This window comes from Saimiri boliviensis, chromosome X, assembly GCF_048565385.1.
Source record: "Saimiri boliviensis isolate mSaiBol1 chromosome X, mSaiBol1.pri, whole genome shotgun sequence".
Lineage (NCBI taxonomy): Eukaryota > Metazoa > Chordata > Mammalia > Primates > Cebidae > Saimiri > Saimiri boliviensis.
In genome coordinates, this window is record NC_133470.1 from 54,850,826 (window position 1) to 54,869,641 (window position 18,816).

The 18,816-nt window shown below is 41.1% G+C and overlaps 1 protein-coding gene across 5 annotated transcripts in view; it reads left to right on the top strand.

The window, feature by feature from the left end:
* The window catches only part of ZC3H12B (zinc finger CCCH-type containing 12B), a 523,339-nt gene extending 504,889 nt beyond the window's left edge, over positions 1 to 18,450 (top strand). For all 5 annotated transcript variants that reach the window (XM_074391748.1, XM_074391747.1, XM_003940948.3 and 2 more), the window contains 4 exons: positions 7,610 to 7,749; positions 9,256 to 9,490; positions 10,119 to 10,225; positions 12,028 to 18,450. In XM_074391748.1, coding sequence (XP_074247849.1) covers positions 7,610 to 7,749; positions 9,256 to 9,490; positions 10,119 to 10,225; positions 12,028 to 13,448 — 1,903 coding nt within the window. In that variant the 3' untranslated portion in view covers positions 13,449 to 18,450. The remainder of the gene's footprint in view (positions 1 to 7,609; positions 7,750 to 9,255; positions 9,491 to 10,118; positions 10,226 to 12,027) is intronic.
* The last annotated feature ends 366 nt before the right edge of the window (positions 18,451 to 18,816 follow it).

Consider the following 18,816-nt stretch of genomic DNA (forward strand, 5'->3'; position numbering starts at 1 on the left):
GAGATGCCCACATTTTAATCCCTGGAATCCCTGAACACATTATCTCATATGGTAAAAGGGACTTTGCAGATGTTATTAAGCTTCTTGAGATGGGAGAGATTACCCTGGATTATCAAGGTGGGCCTAATGTAATCTCAAGAGTCTTTATTGGAGGGAGGCAGCAAGATCAGAACAGGTAGGAGATGCAATGGCAGAAATAAGAAGCTGGAGTGACATAAGAAAGGGACTATGAACCAAAGAATGTGGGTGGCCTTTCTGACCCATGGGACTGTTTCAGAAACAAACAACAAAAAAGAGGATGGGTGGCCTCTAGAAAGCTGAAAAGGGGAAGGAAACAGATTGTCTCAAGCTTGCAGAAAGAACACAGCTTTGCTAACACCTTGATTTTAGATTTCTGACCTCTTGAACTTGTAAGAGAATAAATTGGTGCTATTTTAAGTCACTAAATGTGTGGTGATTTGTTATAGCAGCAGTGGGAGACTAGCATAGTACCTACAGTGCCTTCATAATTTAGTCCATACTCTCTCATATCATTTTTAAATTTTGTGTCAGAGAGCCATAAGAATCCCTCCCTCTATTTCTCAAATGAATTGTCATCCCGCCTTGGTTGAAAAAAAACCCAGTAATCAGCAGCCTATTTCCTACTGAGTCCATCATTGCTTGATTGGGTGCTCCCACAGAGACATGAGAGAGTGGGGATGGTAGAAAGTCATGAACCATACCATTGCTGTATACAGGAAATGCTTAGCAGGCTACCTAGAAGTACATTTTAGTATATAATCCTGTTTAATCCTCACAGCAAATTTATCTTGCAGATGAAAAAATAATGCTCAGCAAAGTTAAGTTACTTCCCTGAGTTTACATAGCTAGTAAGTAGTAAAGTGACAACTTAAACTTAAGTCCTCTGACTTCAAATGAATGAAATGAAACAAACTAACATTTATGAATACTGATTCTGTGGCAAGTTCTTTCACATATGTGAATTAATCCCCATTGGAAACCCTATAAGAATAAACTAATTTGATTCATTTTTGCAGGTGAAGAGATTCAGGTTCAGAGAATTTGAGTAACTATCCAAGGTTACCCAAGGTTACAAAACTTAGATTAAAACACTAACCTGACTCCAATTTCTCTTTTCACAATATCACACAGTATTGTCTGGCTATTCGTGTTATTAAGAATATTTGGGCCAGGCACAGTGGCTCACACCTATAACCCAGCACATTGGGAGGCCGAGATGGGAGGATCGCTTGAGCCCAGGAGTTCAAGACCAGCTTGGGCAACATGGTGAAACCCTGTCTCTATGAAAAATACAAAAACTAGCTGGGCATAGTGGCACATGCCTGAAGTTCCAGCTACTCAGGAGGCTGAGGTGGGAAGTTCTCTTGAGCCCGGGAGGTCAAGGCTACAGTGAGCAGTGATCTCACCAATGCACTCCAGCCTGAGTGACAGAGTGAGACCCTATATAAAAAAAAAAAAAAGAAAAGAAAAAAAGAATATTTGGTGTATTTGCTAGTAGCAGAGAATACATTTACAGATTTCCTTTTTCAAAGTTTTTAAACCATGACATCATTATAAGGTGAATAAACCAGGCTAGACAACTCCTTTGTTTTAATGAAGGGAAACCAAAAGCACAGTAACAAGAAAGTTAGATGGCCTGCACACAATACTACAGCAATCAGAATGATGCAGTGGGCCAGTGAAAAGCAAAGGATGACGCCTGTGTTCCAAAGCCCAAAGGTATCTCTGCTGCCCTCCTAACAGGCATACGAAAGAGTGATTCTTGAGTGGAAGGAATTTGAGATGTGCCCAACTCAATTTGTCACCAAACCAGACCACCCGAAATACCCTAGATTGGACATGTTTCCCAAGGCCTACCCTTTTTTTTCTCGGTTCGGTCTGGTTTTGTGTTTCGGAGTTGAGGATGAGAAGAGCCTAAGGCATTCTTGGGGACTTTGGCTTCATGGTAATGTATAACTTCCTTCTCTCTGGACTTCTATTCAAGGATTGCTGATCATGAAGGACGCTCGTTTGCTTTTTAAGGAATAATGCAGAGATTAAATACTTGGATAATTGGTTTCAACATATCTGGTCTATGTCAGTAACAAACTATTATACTGACAGGAAAATGAACTTTTATCTCCTGTACAAGTTACTTCGCTAAATTAATGGCATCTTGCATGATTTAAATAAAGCAAAAAACAATAGCATGCAACCTTATTATTAAGAGCATGTTAAAATAGTGCAGAGTAGACCACGTGATTTTTTTGAAATTACCAATTGAGTCCTTGTTAGCATCTTTTTTATTGTCTGAGTAGTAAATTACTGATGAGTCCCATTTATTCTGCAATCACATTTCACATGCTCAAAGTTCAGCACTATACTCTACTTATGAATTTATTATTCCTGTTAATCTAAATTTGGTTTGTTTTCCTCATTAGTTAGCTGTAAGTTTATGGTGAGATTGGTATTTTTCTTAGACGAACTACATGTTAATTTCGGTTGTTTCTCAGCCTGTTGGATGAGCCTGCATTAAAATTATGACGCTGACCAGGCACAGTGGCTCACACCAGTAATCCTAGCACTTTGGGAGGGCAAGACAGGCAGACTGCTTGAGCCCAGGAGTTCAAGACCATCCTGGGCAACATGATGAAAACCCATCTCTACTAAAAGTACCCGGTGTGGTGGTGTGCGCCTATAGTCCCAGCTACTTGGAAAGCTGAGGGAGGAGAATCGCTTGAGCCCTGGGAGATTGAGGCTGTAGTGAACCAGGATCATGCCATTGCACCCAACCTGGGTGACAGAGAGAGACCCTGTCTCCAAAAATAAAATAAAATTATGGGCCAGATCTGGTGCCTCACCTCTGTAATCCCAGCACTTTGAGATCATTTGAGGTCAGGAGTTCAAGACTAGCCTGGCCAACAAGGCAAAACCCCATCTCTACTAAAAATAAGATGCTTTGTTTGCCATTAGCAGCATTTGGTTAACATTTGCAGTAGTAGGTACCTGTCGTCCACATACTAAAGGGTACATTCATTCTGAGAGTTGTCTCCTTTGGGAGGAGAAATCCATTTCAAAGGAATTAAGGCTTTGAAATGTAAATGTAACCATATTCTTGTTAAGTCTAGGAGAAGCCCAAACATTTGAACCCTAGAGAAAGCAAGTGCACACAGGAAGGGGCCAATGACCTCTCTGCTAAGCTGAATTTGGCTTGGGAACCTGGATCATGATGGGTTACTAAGCCAGTTTACAAGACAAAGTGAGCTGTAGTGTCACCAAGATACTCTGTGACTTGCAGGTCCTAGGTTTTTAGATTTTTTAGATTGGAAAAGGACATTGTATGGGTTTAAGCAAAAACAAGCCACTTGCAAGCATTACTTTATTTTCCACTTTAAAAAAAAAATTATTCATTCTTTAAATGTTTTGGGGGCAATAAACTTTGCATACTTGGCTGTTGTGTAGGTCTTCATTGCCACCTTGATAAATGTTGAAAGTACCTTCTGATTTTTTTTTTTTTTTTTTTTTTTTTTTTTTTTTTTTTTTTTTTTTTTTTTTTTGAGACGGAGTTTCGCTCTTGTTACCCAGGCTGGAGTGCAATGGCGCGATCTCGGCTCGCCGCAACCTCCGCCTCCTGGGTTCAGGCAATTCTCCTGCCTCAGCCTCCTGAGTAGCTGGGATTACAGGCATGCACCACCATGCCCAGCTAATTTTTTGTATTTTTAGTAGAGACGGGGTTTCACCATGTTGACCAGGATGGTCTCGATCTCTTGACCTCGTGATCCATCCGCCTCGGCCTCCCAAAGTGCTGGGATTACAGGCTTGAGCCACCGCGCCCGGCCAGTACCTTTTGATTCTTATCGGACATTTGGTGTGCCTCATGAAATGCTTCAATGGCATACTTTTATTATATTTTAATAGGATGCTATAGGTATCTTACATTTTTTATTAACATAATTCTCAGTATGTCAGGAAATCTCAGAATACAAATATATCAAAATATTAACAGTGTTTGTCTCTGAATGGTAGTAAAACAGTTGGATTTTGAAGTTTTTTTCTTTATTCTTTATGTATTTTCCACATTTTATATGATAACTATGTATTACCTTTTCAATAATGAAATATACACATATATATATATACACATATATATGTATATATTTCATGACAGGGTCTTACTCTGTCACCCAGGCTAGAGTGCAGTGGCATGATCTTAGCTCACTGTAACCTCAAACTCCTGGGCTCAAGTGATCTTCCTGACTCAGCCTCCTGAGTAGCTAGGACTACAGGTGTGCATCACTATACTTAGCTAATTTTTTTGTAGAGACAGGGTCTCACTCTGCTGCCCAGGCTGAAAATATGTATTTTTTAAAACAAACATTTTGGCAGTATAAAATATGAAGTTGCAGTATCTAATAGCAAATGGTACTCTTATATTTATGTCTGACTTAGACTGTTTGGGAGAAGATCATAGCATTGTAGAGCCAAATGAAATTCCATCTCCTTCCCTCAAATCCCCCCTCTAATGGCAATTCTGATAATTTTCCCAAGTTCTGTTTTTCTTTATACTTACCAGTACTGTAGCAGTGGGAAAATTCACAACTGGACATCTTCTCTTCCTGACTGTTTCATGCTGAGTTCATTCAATATTAACCCTTTAAGCACTGTGGCCTTGCATGATTTCCCCATTGTTCAATTTTTTAGGAGTCAGTGGTAGTTATCTATAAGCCTTGGAGTATATTGACAGCTAAATATATTTTCCTTTTGTTTCTTAAGTGCTTTCAACTTTCAGTTGAGTAGTATAATTGCTTTATGGTACTCATTAGGGACTTTTAAACATGATTAGCATATGCTTGGAAATGTTAATAAAAGCATTTAATGAATTTTTGCAATTTGCCTCAAGAGTGATAAGGCAGGCCTGGCACGGTGGCTCAAGCCTGTAATCCCAGCACTTTGGGAGGCCGAGGCGGGTGGATCACGAGGTCGAGAGATCGAGACCATCCTGGTCAACATGGTGAAACTCCGTCTCTACTAAAAATACAAAAAATTAGCTGGGCATGGTGGTGCATGCCTGTAATCCCAGCTACTCAGGAGGCTGAGGCAGGAGAATTGCTTGAACCCAGGAGGCGGAGGTTGCGGTGAGCCGAGATCGCGCCATTGCACTCCACCCTGGGTAACAAGAGCTAAACTCCATCTCAAAAAATAAAAAAAAAAAGATTGATAAGGCAGTGAGAAGTTTTCCAGTACCAGAATTGGTGAGGCCCCTGATATTATGTATGAATTCATCCAAAAGGAACAGTATATTGGAGTTAATTTCTGTAGTAGTTAAGTGAGCTAGTACCGGTGAAAAGGTGAGGAATCCAATGCGAGAAGCCCCGTCAAGTTGTCTTAATTAGCCTTCTCACAAAGCAATTCTTCTCTTCTCATCAGTCTTAAAAGACAATAGCCACTTGATTGTAGTAGAATTGGTACATGTACACCCATTTGTTACCATCCAAGCTGTTTAATTAACTATAATTTAGTGTGATTTATGTATACGTCAGAGCACTAGATACCATGCTAAGAGATCATCTGGTTTTGTTTAATTTTTGTATAATTTTCACAGCCACACTAGGTCCAAATCTAGTGCATCTTTTCCCAATTTATCTGCAAATTTTCTCTCATCCAATTTCTATTTAAATGATTTCTGTTTGGCTTTTTAAGTTTTCACAATGTTTAATCCTACAAGTAATTCTGATAGAATTTTTTTTTCTTTTATATCATGTTCTGGTTATAAAAAGAATACTTGAATTTCTTTTTTTTTTTTTTTTTTTTAAATAAGGATAGGTTCTCGCTATGTTGCCAAGGCTGGTCGCAAATTCCTGGGATCAGATGATTGTCCCACCTCGGACTCCCAACATGCTGGGATTACAGGCCTGAGGCATCATGCCTGGCCAGAAATATTTGATTTTTTGAGGATATTTTGGAATTAGAGAAAGAAAATAGATCATGTAGAACAACAATAATTATAAATACTTTCATGTATGTATTTCTCGTGTTTTTTCTAAGCTTATACATAGATTTTCTTCTACAAAATTGAGATTGCATTATATATAGTCTGTAGTTTTTCTTGTCTCTTTTAGAATTACGAACATTTCCTACATGTTAAAATTTTCAGCCGGGCGCGGTAGCTCAAGCCTGTAATCTCAGCACTTTGGGAGGCCGAGGCGGGTGGATCACGAGGTCAAAAGATCGAGAACATCCCCGTCAACATGGTGAAACCCCATCTCTACTAAAAATACAAAACATTAGCTGGGCATGGTGGCGCATGCCTGTAATCCCAGCTACTCAGGAGGCTGAGGCAGGAGAATTGCCTGAACCCAGGAGGCGGAGGTTGCGGTGAGCCGAGATCGCGCCATTGCACTCCAGCCTGGGTAACAAGAGCAAAACTCCGTCTCAAAAAAAAAAAAAAAAAAAAATTCATGAATATGATTTTTGTTGGTGCATTATATTTAATTAAATGGATATATGTAATAAGCATTTTCAGTGAGCATTGATGTGCATATCTTTTTTGCTATTGATGTTATTTTTGAAGCTTAATATATATGTGCTTAAGACTTATCTCCTGGCTGGGCGCAGTGGCTCACACTTATAATCCCAGCATCTTGGGAGGCTGTGGCAGATGGATCATGATGTCAGGAGTTCAAGACCAGCCTGGCCAATACAGTGAAACCCCATCTCTGAAAAAAAATTTAAAAAGTAAAAGACATATCTCCAATTAATACTCTATATAAACTTTAAAGCTCTGGTAATACCTTTATGTTTTTTATCTTTTGTGAATATCTCAATCCTTGAAAAGAAAGTGGTAGCAGAAACAGAAAGAGAAGAGAGAAAATGGAACTAGTGATAGGGGATAGCTATCAGGACTACAATAAATTGAGAGTTACTACTAATCATCTACGGCCCTGAATGAAGTTTGTAATAATAATGGCAAATTTGTAACAATTAAAAAGAACTTGATTTGCTCTTTAAAAGCATATTACTTGGCATTATCAAGAATGTAAATGCCATGGCTGACTGCAGTGTCTCAACGCTTGCAATTCTAGCATTTTGGGAGGCTGAGGCAGGCGGATCACCTGAGGTCAGGAGTTTGAGACCAGCCTGGCCAACATGGCAAAACTCGGTCTCTACTGAAAATACAAAAATTAGCCAGGCATGGTGGTACACGCCTGTAGTCCCAGCTACTCAGGAGGTCGAAGCAGGAGAATCATTTGAACCCAGGAGGCAGAGGTTCCAGTGAGCCGAGATCATACCACTGCACTCCAGCCTGGGGGACAAAGTGAGACTACATCAAAAAAAAAAAAAAAAAAAAAAGGAAAGAAAAGAAAGAAAGAAAAAGAGAGAAAGAAAGGAAAGAAGGAAAGAAGGAAGGAAGGAGGGAAGGAAGGAAGGAGGGAGGGAGGGAAGGAAGGAAGGAAGAAAGGAAGGAAGGAAGGAAAGAGAAAAGAAAAGAAAGAAATAAAAAAAGAAAAGTCTATTATTAATACCTTGGAACTAAGAAAAAGCCTGCTTCAGGTATTTCTTTGCTACATATTATCAATCTTGTCTCCTCTTATTTTCTATCTTCCTAAAGCCATGGGAATAAAGAAGAATTCTCCTGTAGAGGAATACAACTTGCTGTGGATTGGTTTCTAGATAAAGGCCATAAAGATATTACTGTATTTGTGCCTGCATGGAGAAAGGAGCAATCCCGCCCTGATGCACCAATTTCTGGTACTGTGTCAAATAAGACATATCTTCTCATCTAGAGACAGATCTGGAAGGACAGTCTGGGGAGAGATTTATGGTTCCAATGTAGATATTTATTTTTCAAAGTTGTTAAGTATATTTGAAGTATTTTTATTAAGTGTATATTTGAAAAGATTTCCAAATGAAGCCATCATTACTTTGTGGCATCTGACAGTTAAATAAAGAAAACTTCAATTCAGCAAAATATAAAACACAAAAGTCTGGTACCTAGGGCCAATGATATTGCTAAGGGCCATGGAAATGTCTTAATTTTATTTTCTTCTCACACCAGAAGAAAAAATTGAATATAATAGCAATGCATGTATAATGATGTATCTAGCTGGGTTATCCTTGGCTTTATACCAAAGCAATTGAAAATGAAACTTTTACTATTTAATATTTCTCTTTTTTGTGAGACAGGGTGTCACTCTGTCACTTAGGCTGGAATGCCATGGTGTGATCATGGCTCATTGCAGTCTCTACCTCCCTGGGCTCAGGTGATTCTACCACCTCTGCCTCCTGACTGGCTGGGACTACAAGTGTGTCCCACCAAGCCTGGCTAATTTTTGTATTTTTAGCAGAGACGGAATTTGCAGTGTTGCCCAAGCTGGTCTTGAACTCCTGGGCTCAAGCTATCTGCCTGCCTCAGCCTCCCAAAGTGCTAGGATTAAAGGTATGAGCCACCATGCCCAGCCAATATTTAACATTTCTTACAGAGGAAGGGGCCCAGGAAGGCAAAAATGCCTAAGGTGCTCAAAAGTCATGATGCAGTCCTAACGGCAGAAGGGTCTCTACATTCATTTACAACTATCTTCTGAGCATCAGCTATTGCCGGGTATGCCTAATGAGAAAGTCCAGTGAATGGCTGTCTGAGCTGTGTGTGAAGCTATTTGCCATCTGCTTAACAGTCTCTTGAGCCTCAGTCTGAGAATAGGTCCTAGCCCTGCTCAAGCCCAGTCAGCAAACGTTTTTGCCTCAGCAATTAGGAGACCAAAAGGAAAGGGGGTCAGCACTCAGATGCTATAGCTTGATGTTTCACCCTAGTTTTGGCCTTCCCTCAGGCAAAAGCCAAAACTGTTAAGTCCCTAGGAGAGATGCTTTAGTTTCCTCCTGACAGACACATCCTCAGTACTTCCTTGTTAGAAATCAACAACCCAAAACCTGGTGCTTTGGCCAAAGGACAAAACAAGCATCAAGAATGCTAAGATATCAATGTCCCTCTCACTCTTGTTGGTAGTTTTTAAAACTCAGATGTCATTGAATCCAGTTCCTTCATTTTATCAAAAAGAAGACTGAAGTCCAAAGGGGAAGATGACTTGCCTAACGTCATACTCCAAATTGATATCATAAGCCAGGAACAGGGCCTGCTTTCCCTCTAAGGGCACATAACATCGTCATACAGTACCAACTTTTGCATTTTTAATATTGAGGTAATACTGTTAATTTCCAAAGATGATTTCTGCTCTGTGGCATATAATCATATTTTGACAGATCAAGATATTCTAAGAAAACTGGAGAAAGAAAAGATTCTCGTCTTCACACCATCCCGAAGAGTCCAAGGCAGGAGGGTTGTCTGCTATGATGACCGGTTCATAGTCAAACTGGCTTTTGACTCTGATGGCATCATTGTGTCCAATGATAACTACCGAGACCTTCAAGTTGAAAAGCCAGAATGGAAGAAGTTTATAGAGGAGCGGTTGCTGATGTATTCTTTTGTGAATGACAAGTGCGTTTCTTTCCACTAGGCCTATATCCAAGTTTTCAGTAGGAATAGACTTCCTTTCATTTTAATAAACATTTACCGAACACTTACTGTGTATCATACATTTTGCTGGTTGCCATAGAGATAAAAGGATGAATAAGGAAAAGGACTCACCCTTAAGGGGCTCAAAGTGTAGTAGAGGAGCGAAAGAGACAACCACAATGTATTGCTGTAAGAGCTATAGTTAAAAGTTGTTTCTTAAAATTGCTTTGTCTAGATGAAGTAATAGAAAAAGGCATCCGAGAGGAGACATTTCAGATCAAGTTTACAGGTGGAAGAAAGGGGGCTGCTAGGCATGACAGGTGAGGGGAATATCATGAATAAAGTTATGAAGACATGAAAGTGGGTAGCATATTGGGGGAACCAGCAGACATGCCAGCATGGCTCAAACATATAGTTCATGGAAGAATGATGAACAGGGAAAATCATCCTTTCTATATGATAAAGTGGCAACAAAGGGAAGAACTGCTATATTAGCAGAGGAAGGGCAATTAGAAGGCTGTGACAGCAGTACAGGCACGAAAGTCTGAACGTCTAGTAAGAAGTAGGGGACAGAAAGGAAGACAGTCACCTCTTGCTTACTTCCTTTCAGATTTATGCCTCCAGATGATCCTTTAGGACGCCATGGCCCAAGCCTTGAAAATTTCTTAAGAAAGAGACCCATTGTTCCTGAACATAAGAAGCAACCATGTCCTTATGGTGAGTACCTATGCACAAAATTAAGTTCTGTACCACAGAAAACATAAGGATTCTGTGAACACTTTTCTCTTCCAGATTTCCCTTTCAAATGGGAAATCCTGGTTTGTCCACTGTCTGTGAGTTAAAGTTTGTGTCTTCATGTACACTGTTAGGTGATTAAAGAAAAAATCTTAGAAACTGAACAAGGAAAAGGTAGCTAGAATTGAAGATTAGTTGTCACTTGTAACAATAGAACATGTGCTCTAGCTGCCTACGTCCTGAACTATGTTGCTGTGAGCAGGGAAATAAAGAAACCTATATGGCCTGTGGAAGCAGAAAGGGCAATACCAAACTGATTTTGGCCCCAAGATGAACATGTGTCTCAGGCAGGTGACTGGACCCTCTGTTAACCTTATACTGATCTTTCCTTTAGATCTGTCTTTTCCAGTGTTTGTTTGTTGTTTGGTTGTTTTAAACAAAGTCTCGCTCTGTCACCTAGGCTGCAGTGCAGTGGCACAGTCTTGGCTCACTGCAACCTCTGCCTCCTGGGTTCAAGCGATTCTCCTGCCTCAGCTTCTCCAGTAGCTGGGACTACAGGTGCGTGATGCCACGCCTAGCTAATTTTTGTATTTTTAGTAGAGACAGCATTTTACCATGTTGGCCAAGCTGTTCTCAAACTCCTGACCTCAAGTGATCCACCTGCCTCGGCCTCCAAAAATGCTGAGATTACAGGCATGAGCCACCGTGCCCGGCCCAAGATTTTTTGTTTTGGTTTTTGTTTTTGTTTTTAATAAATACAGTTTTCTAGTGTTTTCATGCTCTTACCCAAGTCCCTCTGATACAAGGTTTGTGCGACATGGGCTGCTTGATCGAGGCTACTCTGGATGTCTGTCCTTTTTGGATGATCATTTGTTTTGTGGGGTGTTTTGGTTTTTGTCCTCAACATTTAAGTCACAGAGTACTTTCATGTCCATTATCTCATTTAATCTATACAATAACCCTATAATATAGGCATGATGATCAACCTTGTTTACAGAAGAGGAAAATGAGGCTCACAAAATATAGTCACTTACCAAGATCACACAGCTAGTAAGGGACATAGTTAGAATTGAAATTCAGATCTGACTGGACTCCAAACCTGTGCTCTTTGCACTGCATTATGCTGCTTTCGGTTACTCTGTGCTGCTTCAGCATGCAGATTATGCCTAGGCAAAGTTGTGCGTTATCGAAAAATTAAAGCTTCTCAACTGCTCAGCTTTAGCTTTTTTGTTTTTGTTTTTGTTTTTTTGTTTTTTGGGTTTTCTTTGACAGGGTCTTGCTCTATCACCTGTGCTGGAGGGCAGTGGCATGATCATGGCTCACTGCAGCCTTGACCTTCCAGGCTCAAGCGATTCTCCCACCTCAGCCTCCTGAGTAGCTGGGACTACAGATGTGCACCACCGCGCCCAGCTAATTTTGTTTGCATTTTTCTTTACAGATGGGGTTTCACCATGTTGCCCAAGCTGGTCTCGAACTCCTGGGCTGAAGTGATCCACCCACCTCAGCCTCCAAATTGCTAGGACTACATACATGAGCCACCAGATCCAGCCAGCTCTTAGCTTTTATGCTGCAATTTTCTCCATAGCTTTCCACTTTCTCTCTCCCCTCACAGTGTGTGATGCCTCCTTGGTGTTGTCTGTCTCTCATCTTTGTGGACAGTTAATTTTCTGCCTTTACCCCAAATAGTAAAACCCTAACCTGAGTGACCAGATTGTTACAACAGTTTCTGGCACGGAGGGTTACATCACTGAGAGAGAGTCTTACCCCAAGGCATTATTTTTCAGGCAAAAAATGCACCTACGGCCACAAGTGCAAATACTACCATCCGGAGCGGGCCAACCAACCCCAGCGTTCGGTGGCTGATGAGCTCCGCATCAGTGCCAAACTGTCCACAGTGAAAACTATGAGTGAAGGTACCCTGGCCAAGTGTGGCACAGGGATGTCTAGTGCCAAAGGTGAGATAACCTCAGAGGTCAAACGTGTGGCCCCCAAGCGCCAATCAGATCCCAGCATCCGGTCTGTGGCTGTGGAGCCTGAGGAATGGCTGTCTATTGCCCGTAAGCCTGAGGCTAGTTCTGTCCCCTCTCTTGTGACTGCCCTAAGTGTCCCCACAATCCCACCCCCTAAAAGCCATGCAGTGGGTGCACTCAACACCCGTTCGGCCAGCAGCCCAGTGCCAGGATCTTCCCATTTCCCCCACCAGAAGGCCTCTTTGGAGCATATGGCCAGCATGCAGTATCCTCCCATCCTGGTTACCAACAGCCATGGGACCCCTATTAGCTATGCTGAGCAATATCCGAAATTTGAATCCATGGGGGACCATGGCTACTATTCAATGTTAGGCGACTTCTCCAAACTGAACATCAACAGCATGCATAATCGAGAGTATTACATGGCTGAAGCAGACCGGGGGGTGTATGCCCGGAATCCTAACCTCTGTCCTGACAGCCGTGTGAGCCATACCAGGAATGACAACTATTCCTCTTACAACAACGTGTATTTGGCTGTAGCTGATACCCATCCTGAAGGCAATTTGAAGCTGCACCGCTCAGCATCCCAGAACCGACTTCAGCCTTTTCCTCATGGTTACCATGAAGCCTTAACACGAGTGCAGAGCTATGGCCCAGAGGATTCTAAGCAAGGCCCTCACAAACAGTCAGTCCCCCACTTAGCTCTGCATGCCCAGCACCCAGCAACTGGAGCACGTTCCAGCTGTCCTGCAGACTACCCCATGCCTCCCAATATCCATCCTGGGGCAGCCCCCCAGCCAGGCCGTGCCCTGGTGATGACTCGGATGGATAGCATTTCAGACTCCCGCCTCTATGAGAGCAACCCTGTGAGGCAAAGACGACCTCCCCTGTGCCGGGAACAGCATGCCAGCTGGGACCCGCTGCCCTGTGCAACTGACTCCTATGGCTACCACTCCTATCCCTTGAGTAACAACCTCATGCAACCATGTTATGAGCCAGTCATGGTACGGAGCGTACCTGAAAAGATGGAGCAGCTTTGGAGGAATCCTTGGGTTGGAATGTGCAATGATTCCAGGGAGCATATGATCCCAGAGCACCAGTATCAGACCTACAAGAACCTCTGCAATATTTTCCCTTCTAACATCGTCCTTGCAGTGATGGAGAAGAATCCCCACACAGCAGATGCCCAACAACTGGCAGCCTTGATTGTTGCTAAGCTTAGGGCTGCACGTTGATATGACATAGTACTTATTTCTTTATACGAATATGGATATTAATACTAATACACAAATACAATTATAGTAACTAATAATTTGTGTTGCGCTTTACAAGTTAGAGTGTTTACATCATTTAAGCGCATAACAACCCTGTGAGGTAGTTCTTAATAACATCCTCTTTTATAGAGAAGGAAGCTGAAGCTCAGTGAAATTAAGTGGCTAGCCAGGGTCACACTGCTTGCAAATGACCAAGTCAAGACACACACCCAAGTCCTCTAATTCCAAGTCCCATGCCCTGTTGCACTGCACCATGCAGGTAAGGGAGGACAAAACCCAGGGGGAGAGGTCTAGATGCAAGAAACCCCAGCGGATTCTTTCTTTTCTTTCTTTTTTTTTTTTTTTGAGACAGAGTCTCACTCTGTTACATAGGCTGGAGTGCAGTGGCGTGATCTCTGCTCACTACAACCTCCGCCTCCAGGGTTCAAACGATTCTAGGGCCTCAGCCTCCCAGGTAGCTGGGATTACAGGCGTGCACCACCATGCCCGGCTAATTTTTGTATTTTTAGTAGAGACGGAGTTTCACCACGTTGGCCAGGTTGGTCTCAAACTCCTGGCCTCAAGTGATCTGCCGCCTCAGCCACCTAAAGTGCTGGGATTATAGGTGTGAGCCACCACACCCAGCCTACCAGAGTTTTCAGTCACATATTCTATATTACAAAGTATGGATGATATATCCAATTTAGAGAGCAAAAGTATTAGGATCAGATCACATGTTGAATTAACCTTTTAGGTTTTTTCTAATAGAAATATTTAAAGCTATTTAAAAGTAAATGCATACTTTATTGCATGGATATCTGATCATTCAGTCTTTATTAACCAAGCTATAGGGTCATATTGAAGCTTCTAGAACTATATTTTAAACCTATTATTAGCAATTATATTGCATGTATGAATGTATATATTTGGTTTGAGATGTGTACCTATCTCTGTATAACCTTTCATATAGTGATAATGAGAGGGTAGGCTCTACGCAGTCCTTAGTCTATAGCTGTATAGGTCACTAATCTGACTTGATGATTTTAAGTCACATTTCATAGTTTCAACTAGTTTTGAGAGTGAAATTATATGGCAATATTTGAACATTGCTTTCTTAGGCACCAGAGCAAAGCAACTCTATTTCCTTTGCACATTTTACTTGCCAACATTTATTAACAGTTCTTAGCTTCCAAGTCTCTTCACCTTAGCAAATTAGGGATCAGGTTGCACTCTTCTGCAGAGGAACTGATGGTTAAGCTCACGTTCCAAGCATAGTATGTGTGTGCTACACAAGCTCAGAAGAGTTTGACAGGGACCAGGGGACTTACCACCACAGTCCACTTCCCTTATCCCAGGAGAGATGGCCAAACCCATGTGGCATTAAGCGGTGAATAAAAAAGCTTTACTCAAGGAGGAACTATTGGATGCTCTTTGGACTTCCGACCTATGCAGTATTCAACATCCCAAGATGAGATGTAATGGAGGACAGTGCATAGCTATGTAATCCACTTTCCCTTGCTGTCCACCTTTTGGGTAATAAGGTCAATCATTGGTGGAACAGAATTTCTTTAGGAAACAAACCCAGGGAATTTGCTAGGTGGAAAAAGGCAGTTTCCAAAAGGGGATACTGCATCTTTGCTAGTAGCTGGCTCAGTTATGCACTTTAAATCCATGCAAAGAGAGTGCATTTGCTGTTAAATAATTGTTAGAGATTAGAAGGCAGGACTTTTGGTTTAGGCAACACCATTTGCGCAACTTGTACCTTGCTCAGGGTGGAAAACTTTGTAGCTAAATGCCTCTAGAAGAGGTGTTTATTGTTTTTTTTTCTTAAGCTGCACTAAAGGAATTCCCTTTTTGAATCCATTGTATATTTCAATATTTCGAACCATGACCAGCTCACTATTTCCTGAGCTGGAACTTGCTAACTTCTATGATCGTTTTTTCATGAAAGTTGAGAAGGCCGGGCCTTGGCCTTTTGTTTCTTCATGAGAAGGTATGACACTGCCTATAAATGTTTCTTACTGTGAAACACTCTGAATGTGAGGCTGTAGTCAGGGTTGTTTCTGGTGGTTTGATAATGGCTTGCATGCTGCTTTCTGGCTTTCTGTCTCTGTCCAAGTTGATCAATACTGCATCTTAACCAATGTTTCACTTCAGTTAACCACAGATTTACATTCTATCTCCTATCCTCTGATCTTCATATACCCCAGCATATTGAAAAAAATGTACAAGCATTTTCTATAGGGTAGGTCCACAGAGTGACAGTTGACACTGTAGTGCTTGCTATTTCACACAGACACCATTTCATACATTCAACTTCTTGGACTTCCTAAATCGGCCCCGTGTCTAAATCAGGGTATTTGACAATCTCAGATGATGCTACTGCCTATGTGCCAGTTAGTTCATCTTCCTACCAAAATCATCCATGGCACCACAGTATCCACTAGCTGTACAATTTATAGGGAAGCACAAGATTAATCTTGTCACATGCAATCATCTTGAACATGTTCATATTTAGTACTCAAAAAATTTGTAAGCTCCTCCCAATATAGGAAATATTTTTTAAGGCAGCATATGTATTTCTGATTTACTAAAAATGATGTCATTCTCCTCTCATTCTTCTTTTTGGTATGAACCAAAAGCGGCTAGGAGCAATGCCTCAAATAACCAGAAATGACCTTTTGTTGATACAAATTGTATCTCTTTTTTTCCTGATTGTATAGCAACAAATGTACAAAACTCACCTTAAGCTAGGTTTGGCACTGAATTTTCACCACGATGTTTGTGGCACTGTGTGTCACAGGGAAGTAGCTCAGGGGTTGTGAGGGAGCTTTTATTTCTAAAGGGCAGTAGTAATTTATAGACAAAGACAATTTTTCAAGGCCTCTTTATTACCAGTGCACAGCTATCATGTGTACAATTTCAAGCATTATATTGCATAAGTTCTCTTTAGCCTATTAAATTTAATGTCCTTGCAAAAGGGATTTTATGTAAAAAGTGTGTTAGTGAATCATCTGCAAGAAACTATAAATGGAGCTATATAATTGAATACATAAATACAGCATGGTTCTTAGTTATTAGAGAGATTTTCTTTATATTGAGGTCTACACACTTCTAGACTTTCCATTTTGTCTGTAATTATAAAACAGCAAATAATAAGGAAGCGTTGGGACCCCCTCGGATGACTTGATAATAAAATCAAGCTTCCTTCATGGGGCTAAGCATGTGTCTTTCAGAATACTTACCTCTAAGAACTCAGCAGGGGTTACTACAAAGCGTTTTGTGTGGTTTTCAAGAAGCAGTATATTTTGCGAGAGATGCTTTGTAATTTTAATTATTTCACTGATTTTCTGACCTCATAGCAAGTCTGTGCCTGTTGAGGCCTTCAACTTTGTAGCTTTTCTGAATTTTTTTCTTCTTTTTGTGATTTTGTTGTTGTTTTCATTTTGATCTAAAGGAGAAGTGTGACCCCGGAGTGGCATGGTCAATCCAGGGCACCCTTTCTGTAAGACAACTCAAAGGAAAAGAAGCCTTTTCAAAGGTAATATCGAGCCATTGCACTGTCTCTTAAGGTGCCAGGTATGGAAGGGAGAATAACAGATGCCTTATGGAAATGGTCTACAAAACTTTTCTTCTTCTAAGTAATAAAATACATAGCATGATTTTCTCTCTCTCTCTCTCTCTCTCTCTCTCTCTCTCTCTCTCTCTTTCTCTCTCTCTCTCTGTCCACCCACTGCTAGATTCCAGAATACTTCACTTCTCTAAAATTCACTTTTTCTACTTTGGAATAAATTATCTTTATACAGTAATTCAAACACTGATTTATTTCCATTAACCTTTGGCCCTGAGTTTTCTTCGAACATAGAAGAGTTCATTTTGAAAGGCGCTCAGTTACCATTCTATCTGTGCTGTACGTGTGGGACTTTGTACAAATGCCTTTTGAGGGCCAAAAATTTCAATACACTTTGTTCTACTTTGTGAACCAGGTCTGGATCTGCACAGAGAAAGTAATGCTGAGCTATCCAAAGAGCCCGCTCAGGTCTCTCTCCTAACCCTTCTCTGCCTTTCCCTAGTTTGCTTATCCTCAGGTCTGACACTGAGGAGTGCATAGTCTTCAACTGAAATGGCACTACAGTTACTTCTCATTGGAAACAAGTGTATTTCTGGAACCTGCTTGTCTAAAATAGTTAATGCCTTTGTAAAGACTCAGTATATTCAATATCTATTGTATGGTAGCTAGCTATATACATAGATTGACTATTTTTAGTCCTGGTTTGTGTATTGTTGAGCTATAGTAGTTTGCTTTATCCATTTGTGGGATTAAACAATACTGTTTAATGGTTGTAAACTTTTATAAAATCTCTTTGGGTTTTTTGTTTGACCCAAACATAATGTAAGTCTCAATGACAAAATACAAAAAGTTAACAAGAGGTGAGTGAAAATACAGCCCTTCCCCAGTTTTGTCTGCCCCTAATAATGCACGTGCATTGCTTTGTATATGCTCTCACTAGCATGAATGTGCTATGACTACTTCATGAGGTTTTAATTTGTTTCACCTATAATTGTGATGGAAAATGCTGTATCACTGACAATAATGAACTGTAACCACAGTTATTTACTGCATAAACTATTTGTCTACTAACTACTCATGGCTCTGTTTCTTTAAGAACACCAACAACAATGGGCCAGGCATGGTGGGTCATGCCTGTAATTTCAACACTTTGGGAGGCCAAGGCAGGCGGATCACCTGAGGTCGAGAGTTCGAGACCAGCCTGGCTAACATGGCAAAACCCTGTGTCTACTAAAAATAAAAAAATTAGCTGGGTGTGGTGGCACGTGCCTATAATCCCAGCTACTCAGAAGGCTGAGGCAGGAGAATCACTTGAACCCGGGAGCTGGAGGTTACAGTGAGCTGAGATCGCGACACTGCACTCCTTCCTGGGCGAGAGTGACTGTCTCCAAAAAAAAAAAAAAAAAAAAAGAACACCAACAACAAAAGCCATATCACACATACATACATATACTCCAGCAGTATGCTCCTAAGTATTAAATGTATATCCTTGTGACTTATATTTTGAGATAAACTATAAAGACAGGGATCTCCCCAAATGTGTCCATCTGAATTTTAATCCAGTAAGCATGTGTCCTCAAATTTTTGAAGACTAATGGTTCCAAGTGCTAATCAAACTGGTGCTCCCTGCAGGGCAGGGCTGGGCCACCAGTCAGAACCAGGTCGGGGGCCCAGGGCCCAGACTTAATTTTTGTGCACAGCCTATAGTTTCTCCCCTGAATAGCCTCAGGGCCACAGAGACATCATCTGCTGACTCAGCCAGAATATCAGAGCCAAAAG